At 39.9% G+C, this 9,657-nt stretch overlaps 1 protein-coding gene across 2 annotated transcripts; it reads left to right on the top strand.

Annotated features, from left to right (window-relative positions):
- On the top strand, positions 1-9,657 carry LOC133905203 (protein STICHEL-like). 2 transcript variants are annotated; one of them, XM_062346938.1, is made up of 7 exons: positions 1-290; positions 1,769-3,757; positions 4,229-4,451; positions 6,265-6,831; positions 7,753-8,488; positions 9,002-9,077; positions 9,166-9,657. In XM_062346938.1, the coding sequence occupies exons 2-7, from the start codon at positions 1,796-1,798 to the stop codon at positions 9,196-9,198; spliced, it is 3,597 nt and encodes a 1,198-aa protein (XP_062202922.1). In that variant the 5' UTR covers positions 1-290; positions 1,769-1,795; the 3' UTR covers positions 9,199-9,657. The 2 variants fall into 2 exon arrangements, with proteins under 2 accessions (XP_062202922.1, XP_062202921.1); XM_062346937.1 differs by lacking the exon at positions 1-290 and adding an exon at positions 295-394.

The following is a 9,657-nucleotide window of genomic DNA, read 5'->3' as shown; positions in this document are numbered from 1 at the left end:
CTGTACTGCAGTGCAGAGAGAACCCCCGCCAGGGAAGTGCCTGTGAGTGACAGACAGACAGACAGGGTGGGAACTGGGAAGGAGAGGGACACAGATCTTTTCAAATCCTCCAAATCCGCCCGCGTGGTTCGAATCTCCGGCATTCACTGCCCCACCAAACTCCAAAGGCGCCTCCTTTCTCGACTCCTATTGGGTTCTTGATGACCTTTTAGGACCAGTTTGAACCTTTTTCCCCCTTCCCGTGCTGCAGATTGCTTGATCCGAGTTGGCGGGCTCCTTTGTGGTGACCGGTGAGTTGTCTCCAACCCTCTCCTTGCAATCTTTTGTCATTGCTGCTGCTGCTGCTGCTGTTCTTACTCGGATCTTGGTGGCGGAATGCTGCTGTGCGCTCATGGTACTGGGGATTCTTCGCTTCTTGGTTTTCTTTGCTGGTTAGCTATCGCAAATCTGCAACGCCGCGCATTTCGTTTGGTTCGTCGGGCGTTTTCCCCCGGAGAAATTTCATATTCTTTTTTCTTTTCTAGAAGGCAATCTGATGATGTCCCTTGTTTGCCTCGTGCCCTCACCTGAAGATCCGGCTTGCTTTTCACATGGGCGTCCTTCTGAATTTGGTTTCAATTTGATATTTTGTTTGACTCCCAATTTGCTACCATTTCGAATAAAAAATGTCATATTATAATTCTAGGTCCAAAGATACGGTTTTTCTTAATTTTCTAGTGATATATTCATTCATCATTTTGTAACAATCATTCTGCCTTGTTTACTTCAGTGTTGTTTCCCTGGTGCATCATTCATATTGAGCTTGTATGCTTGCATTGTAAATGGAATGCACTTTTAACTGATGTGAAACTGTAGGAATGTTAGAAATGGAAGAGTGCTGTAGTTGCTAGTTCAAGTTGGTTAGTGGATCACTTTTATGAATATATAAGCTATTTTGTAGTTTTTATTTATTTCTAATTTATTGCTAAGACAAAAGTTGCTGTGATGCTCCATGGGACTTGTTTTTACTGATGGCTTCTGATTTATAACGCATCGATCTGCCCAGCATGATACCGTATGTCATAACTAGCCCACTGAAACTAATAATTTTGGCATCATGGATTTGGCTTCTCAGGTTAATGGCATGCATTTGAAGTCCTTAATCATATTGTTGATGGTCGGAATAAAAAATATTTACCTCAGAAATTACTGTAACTTCATATCAATCATCTTGTTAAGGTCATAAATTGGTCGACATATCTGCGCTCTTATGGGATCTACAATCTGCAGTCTACCTGCTTGTACATGTAGATGAATAAAGCGATATTATTCATCATAGAGTGATTTGTTATATGATTTGAACATCCTAATCCTCTAGCTATAGGGACCCCAATTTGATTGCGTTGGATATACACTTGGTAGATGTAATCGCTTCAGATGAACCAAATTTGGTATGGTGTTTTGCATTCCATATGGTTGTCAGTGCACTGCCACTAGTTTCCCTTTTTCTACCAGACTGCAGTCTATTTGTGCCCGAGCGTGTGTGCCTTACTTCCTGCTCTAGACACGCATTGCTTCTGAAGTTGCTGCTTTCCTGCTTCTGAAGCTGAAACTGTCTACACGGCTTTATATTGTGTATATACCACGTCTCGTTCGTAAGATGCGTCATATTTGTGTATTTGTGCTTTGCATCTGCTGTTAAATCATACAACACCTGAATTGTTTATAATGAATATACTGCAGTTTTGTTCCTGGATAGTGCTCTAATTTGATACTCACTCCTTGCCAGGCGTGCCATCATCATTCTAGGTTGGAGATGGGGACTATGGTTGGAGGGTGTGTTGGCCCAAGTGAACTTCACTTGAGAAAGGAACTTACTGCTTTGCAGAAGGCACGGTTCTTGCAGGATCCTGAGACTTGCTCGACATGGAGATCGCCTTTGAGTTCTAGGTCACTGATGGCAACTTCTGCCATTATACACAACAGTGGGATTGCTGGTAATTTAGCACAAAAGCACATTGAATCACCTTCTGCACCTTTGAAAAGTGATAAGAAACAGAAAAAGGTCTACCTCTACAATTGGAGGCAGAACTCTAACAAGTCCAGCGAAAATGGACTGAAGTTAGATGCAAATGCTATGCAAGTATCTGGCGAGTTAAGCCTGGACAGTCCATGTAATTCTAATGGGCTGAACTCCAAAGGTGATGCATGTCTGGACGCTCCAGCCAGCATTTACAATGTTCAGAGCTCAACATCATGTACTCCTGTCAAAAGAATAGCTAGAAGGAGAAAGGGTTTTTTGTCAAAGAAAGGAGCAGTCAGAAACCCATCTGTTTCAAAGTTGTTAGATCTTCAAGTCAACTCTGGCAAATCTGGTGAGCAATCTGAGGATACCGAGAACTGCAACTCAGAGAGTCAGGAGCTATTTCAAGGAGGTTACTTTTCTCGCCCTACATCTCCACTATTTGCTACATGTGGATGTGTCAGCTCTTCAAATCCCTCGAAACTATTGAAAATGGGTAGAAGAGAGGGATCTTCCTTTTCTTGTACACCTGTTTCTACTAGCTCCTATTACAGGCATGGAAGAAGGAACACCAGAACTTTTGGTTCTTGGGATGCAAGGACTGCTACTTCTTTCGACGGTGATGAGTCTAACCAATCAGCATTGTTGAGAAGTCAGAGGTTTCATGTCCCTTGCAATTCATCAAACAAGAGAAAACATAGAGGATCTGAAGGAAGTTATTATTCTCCTTCACTATCTGCTATACTTCGACGAAAAGGTAGCAGCCTATTATGTGGCAGTCAGACATTGCATAGGAAGAAGAGATCACTTGGTTCAATGAAATGGGCACATTCAAAAAAATCTGCTCGGGGAATGCCACTTCTGGGTAATAGCTGTGATTTTGGTTCTTCGTCATTTGATTCATCAAGTGATGAACTCTCAACCAACATAGGGGAGCTTGATATGGAAGCTTCGAGCCGATTGGATGGTAAAAGGTGGTCAAGCTGTAAAAGCCAGGATGGGATCGATCTAGCTGTTCGTGGTGCTGACGTGGCAACGTTGGACCAGAGAAGCTTGAGCCAAAAGTACAGGCCAAAGGCATTTAGTGAAGTTGTTGGCCAAAATATTGTAGCACAATCACTTAGTAATGCTGTCACAAGGGATAGGATAGCTCCTGCCTATCTTTTTCAAGGTCCTCGTGGAACAGGGAAAACATCTGCTGCAAGGATATTTTCAGCAGCTCTGTGTTGCCTTTCCACTGGAGATAACAAACCCTGTGGAATATGTAAGGAGTGCACAGACTTTTTCAGTGGAAACGGAACAAATCTAATTGAACTTGATGCAAGTAACAGAAAGAGTATAAGCAGAATTAAGAACTTCCTGGAAAATGCACCACCATCTGCAACTTCGTCCCAGTATAAGGTGTTTGTTGTTGATGAATGCCACATGGTATCTTCCAAAGTGTGGTCGGCATTTATGAAGTTTCTTGATGAACCGTTAACTCGTGTCGTCTTTTTATTTATAACGATATACCCTGACAACCTGCCTCGAGCTGTAATATCACGTTGTCAGAAGTACGTATTCTCCAAGATCAAGGATATTGACATTGTGTGCCGATTGAGGAGAATTTGTGTTAAGGAAAATCTTGATGTTGAATTAGCAGCTTTAGATTTGATAGCTCTGAACTCAGATGGCTCACTAAGAGAAGCAGAGACAATGTTAGATCAATTGAGTTTGTTGGGGAAAAAGATAACACCTTCACTTGTCAATGATCTGGTAAGTTTCTTGCAATGATCAACCGGTTTAACGAGTAAATATTGCTTTGCGTTGCATGAAAAAAAAACTTTTTCCTAGTTTGTAGATTCTATGATCTGTATGGCATTTGTTCTTTAAACTTTTTTCCCGATTTGATTCACTAATCAGAGAGGCAGCTAGTTTTTTTTCTGAATAGATCAGTGCTTAACTATTTATGCTCATGCAGTTGTTATTGTCATTTGACCATATATCTGCACCCATGTCATCTTCACTTCTTTTTGTGTAGTTATGTTTCTAAATATTCCCTATAGAAATAATACAAGACATTAAAATGGTCCTTTAAGGGAATTGAAATGCTACTAAGTTTCGACACGACCTACATGAGTGACGAACAGGCTACACTTCTTCCTTTTCTTTATTTTTGAATGACTTACAAGTGAGATCAGTTATTCAATCCAATAATGTCTCTAAACTTCAAATTACATGTTACAGGTTGGTGTTGTCTCGGAAGAGAAATTGCTCGATCTCCTGGAGATAGCTATGTCAGCAGACACGGCTGAGACAATCAAAAGGTCTAGAGAGCTGATGGATTCTGGCATTGATCCAATGGCATTAATGTCTCAGTTAGCTGGGCTCATCATGGACATCATTGCTGGGACCTACAAATTAGCCGATTTTACTTGTTGTAATCGCTCAGCAGTTGATGGTCGAAGTTGTGAGTACTTCCAACTCTGTTGTAGTGTTTGCAGTTCATTCATTCTTTCTCCCTCCCCATCTTTATTATTTTGTCATCGTAACTATTGACGATGAGTAGTATAAAACTACCATATACGATTGTCCTATATGTATACAAATCCCTTGGGGTTTCCTTGATTCACGGAGTATACAATTGTATCTGGGAAAGGAGTCCCTAGACGTATAGAAACTGCCCACAGGTGCCAGGATATCTCTTAAACAAGAAAATCTATCTCTAAATTTAAGGATGACATAATCCTACTTGGGAGAGAGTCCGGAGGCTACACAGCAACTGGGAGCCAAAGGACCTTGCGGAGGACAAGAGACAACAGACGCTAAACAACTCGCAACGAGCCACAAGCCTTCTGCAATCGCGATCTACATCGACATCTCGCTAAGACTACACACGAGGAACCTTCGACTAGGTTTAGATCCTATCTAGACTAGCTAAGACCCCCCCCCCCCCTCCCGGTAATCTGTCTCAAAAATCAATACAAGAACACAGGAGATAGAGCTATTATCCTCTGGGAGGCCTGAACCTGTATAAATCTCTGTCTTCTGGTGCTCGATTCGGCAAGAGGAAGTATCCCCTACCTTAATCACGTATTCGTAAGATATACTAATCGTCGACAACTATCACATGGTCGTGCTTTGTTTTGTGTCATAAAATCTACTGCAGTAGTGCAGTTTTTTTAACGGCTACTGTAGGGCAAAGCCCTACAGCTGCATTAGTGCAGTTATACTACGATAATGACGGAAGTGATTGCAATACATTTTTTTAGAATAACAAAAATGAATGTTTTTTATGCTTCTTTCATTCATCAATATCACAAAGGCAGAACAGCGTGTTTTAGTGTTTTCATGCAGTAATGCCCATGAGGCAGGCAAAAAAGTCAATCTTCTGAGATTGTGTCATTTTTTTCACAGTAAACACAAATATTAAATGGAATAAATCGCACATGCTATTGCATGGTTATTGATTGACAGCGTCTGCATCCTTGAGGCAATATTTCCAATTCCAAGAGATGCATATTAAGCCTCATTTCTTTTTGATGCACCAAAAACCATTGCTGATGGGAGTTCTTGAGTAAGCAATGGCTGGAAGTCAACTGTAAGCAATAATTAAATCTTTCGTTTAGTTTTTTTATGAAGATCATTTAGTTGCTAGCTTTCATTTACAAGATGGATAGTTTTATTCTCAAGTCAAAATGCTGTATCCAGTGGTCTATAATAGCTGTGGAATTAGATTCCCATTCCATCTATATATTTAATAATTTGTCCATTTTTGTTGCCTAACCATGTAAAAATACATTTTTTACTCTCATTTATAACAACTTGACTAACTGAAAATAACACAAATATTAGAACACAAATAGTATGTCCCTTGCAAGTAAACTATCAGGATATGTGCATATTATAAATTTTAAAAACAAATTGATGTCTCTAAATTCTCAGTGAAAAATGAATATGCTGTTTTGTATAAAGTATGTCTGAATAACAGCCTTAAGCTACTAACTATGGATCTTAAAGATTAGTACCGTAAGTCGATAAATTTGTATATAAGTTCTTATACTGCAAGCTTCATATCTTGAACATAAAGCTCAAACAGAAGCTCTGTACTGTTTCTGTTATGGTCGCTACTTCTGTAATTTGCCATTTGCATAAATTTGACTTTGCCTCATTGTGCTATGCTTGGTCAGCCAATTGCCATACTGCACATCTGCAAAAGATGCAGTTAATCCAATCTACAACCTGTTGATCTATCTTCTAACAGCTTTGTTTGTGTTCTGTAGTAACGGATGCAGAGTTAGAAAGATTACAGCAAGCATTGAAGATTCTTTCTGATGCTGAAAAGCAGATAAGGCTTTCAAGTGAGCGTCCCACATGGTTTACTGCAGCTCTACTAAAACTCGGATGTGGTCATAGTTCAGACATGAACCAACCAACAGACAGTACTCGAGAACACCCTAAAGCAGCCAATGATGTTGTGTCTGAAGCAGCAAGAGAATCGTCGTCCAGCAGGACTGTTTCTCATTCTTTATCTGCCTTTGGCATTTCAAATAAAACACTTGACCCCAAAACAATTAGTGTTCAGTCTAGTCCTCAGGTCCTTGCGTCACATTCATCTAGGTCGAGACTGAATGACAACTTGGTTTATGGAGAATGTAGGTCTGTTAATAGAGTTCAACTCAATTCTAATCAACTGAATGGCAACTGTTATGAGCGAAGGACTCTGGTAAATGGAAACTCGGATAACCTTGCCCAGATTTGGACAAGATGCATCGAAAACTGCCACTCCAAGACATTACAGCAGCTACTTCTTGATCACGGGAAACTAGTATCAATCACGCAATTTGAAGGTAAACATATCTTGTCTTTTCTCTTACTATCGACATGGAGCATATCTGAGTCAGTTAGTTATAATTTGTCATTTGCTGTTGTGTAGCTACTCATAACTGTTATGACTGAAGACAAAATACATAGCGCTCATTGATCAGCTTTTTTTATCTGCATATTATTTTCATATATTTAAGAGTTTCATCCTCAGACATGTGACCCACGTTTGACAGAACTATGTCAGGTACAGTGGTCTCCAAAAAAGTTGAGGCCACATAAGTAACAGGGGTGACAGAATCGATGAAATTTTTAACTGCACAGCAGTAACTGCATGTATAGATAGGTGTTCTAGACTACTTTATATGGACTTGGCTTCCAGCTTCTTGGTTGGAGGCACATCTAACAGGCTAAACATGTGGCTTAATCATCTGGATCCCAAAGAGCCAAACAAACTGGGCCCAAGAAAGTAAAAAAGAACACAGCTGCTTTTCTAGAAAACAGGCTGAATTGTATCCACCAATTCACCACCAGTTAGGTCAAGATCACAGCTCATCAAAAGAATATTAACATCAGAAAATAGATTTAGAGTCTATTTCCAGGTTGTCTTCAGCATACATCTTTATACCTGCAGCTGAAGGTACAAATTTCCATCTCTGCAATCGATGGTTTTTCTTTTTTTTAAAAAAAAAATGTAGAATATTTTTCACTATAGTGAATATCCTAAGATGGCTCTTGAGGATGAATTAAATGCAGAGCAAACTAGAAACTCAATTATGTTAAGAGCTTAGGGTGGCTCGCAATGGATTAATCAGATCTCTCGAAGCTGAAATTGAACTAAAGTTTCTCCATAGGTTCCTGTATTTTAAATGCTTGGCCATTTTATTTTTTGAAAAGAAAGAACTATTCCATGTTATTGAGATACGATTTTCATGTTCGTCTTTCAGGCTATGCGATTGCCTTTATAGCATTTGAGGACTGCGGGATAAAGTCTCGGGCTCAAAGATTTTTGAGCAGCATAACAAATTCAATTGAGACAGTACTGAAATGCAATGTGGAAGTCAAAATGGGTCCACTAGCTGAATTGATCAACGAAGAAATAACATTAGAGGCTGCCCCAAAAGTAAGAAGAGTCGACTCTGATGTCTTGAGTTGCTCATCAAACATTGACCGACTAAAGGGGACTTTGAACTCCTCAAGGACAAGTTTCGATCATCCCGATGAAGTAAAGAAAGAACTGGAGAAGTATAAGAATACTCCAGCTGCTGATGAAAGGTTGCAGTCAGTTTCAATTACTTTAAATTCAGGAATACCTAAAGCTAGAGGACCGGAAGTTCCCACCCAGATGTCAAAAGTATCAATAAATGACGAGCAAAGGTTAGAGAGTGCATGGCTTCAGGCTGTTGAAAAGCAAACATCAGGTGTGATGAATCAAGCAAGACATGATAGGCATCAGCTTCTGTCTCAAGTTCTTGACAGCCAATTCCAAAGGAAGTCCTCAATGCCCCTAGTTATGCCCTCAAGCCATGCGGATGAGGATCTTGCTCATGAGATAGAAGCTCTGAAGATAGTAGAGAGTTATCCTCAGAAACACCAGAATAGAAGAAGTGAAAATGGGTATGCCATTTCACCCAGCAAGTTGCATAGCAACGATGACATGGCTAATTGCGACAAAGAGAGCGTGTAAGTCCTAGCCTATATGCTTTGGTGTGATGCTCGCATCCAGCCTTTATCCTGCTCCTTTTAAATGTTAGAAACATCTATATAGTAGTACATGCAACTTTTAGTGGATAACACAGCATATTGGCTAGGACATCGATGAGCATGCAATTGGACATTTTTTCTTTCCAGTCATATTAAATAGAGAACTTTTTGTTTCAGAAATCTGGCATCTGATTATTTGGAAACGAGTGAAAGTAAACAATCTTTTAGCATTTATGCCATGTCCTCAACATGATGGATCCATTCTGTTTGCAGTGCAGTATGCCAGCTTTGTTGTGGTGATTGTTATTTTTTAGATAACCTCATTATAAAATTGGTAAATACGGCTTTTCTCTTGCTAACTTATTAATAAAGGAAGCTCTAGGATATACATACTGCCGACTAACAACTTTCTTATAGCATGCTGGTTCTTTAATCCACCATGCTTGCTACTTCATAATGTATTTGCCCATGCTCACTGCCTCAAATTCGCAGTTGCTCCGAGCCTGGAAGACCTGGTTGTCATGGCCTTTTCCCATGTTGGAAAGCTAAAAAACAAAAGGGGGTAAAGGTAAAAATCTCGAATGTTATATCTATATTCTTCGACAGTGGCACCAAACATCAGCCTTTCAACTTGTCAAGTTTCTTTTTTAATGCAGGTGAAGAGGCAGATACGGGTTAAATCTTCTTAATCTGGCATAGCTGATTTGCGCGCGGGTATAGTGAGCCTGGAGTAGAATGTTCATTTCTTGCAAAATGACACGTTTCAAGGAGTATTAGATTCGGGAAATCGCCATATTCACCTCACCATGCATCGTCTACCGATTCCAGCCTGAAACTCATTCAACTCTGATGGCCTCGTACTTTTGGCCTTTTCGAGACAGAATTTTTGTGTCATGACTTTCACAGCTTCAGTGCCGGAGGGCAATTAGCTATATTTCCCAACATTCAGCTGCAAGTGGAATCTTGAAATTGTATTCGTAGTGTCTCTAGCAAACTCGCTCTATGCTTCATGTTTTCTTAGGAAGGAAAGGGAAAGTTCATTTCGTACAGACATTTGAATTGTAACGTTTTTACTTCGAAGACAACATGCAATGAGGAACATCTCATGAATGAAACTGATCAATATAGACTAAATTTACAAAATTTGT

This window comes from Phragmites australis, chromosome 22 (assembly GCF_958298935.1).
Source record: "Phragmites australis chromosome 22, lpPhrAust1.1, whole genome shotgun sequence".
In the NCBI taxonomy this organism is placed as follows: Eukaryota; Viridiplantae; Streptophyta; class Magnoliopsida; order Poales; family Poaceae; genus Phragmites; species Phragmites australis.
The sequence above is the reverse complement of the archived record's forward strand: the minus strand, read 5'-3'. Positions and strand labels throughout refer to the sequence as shown.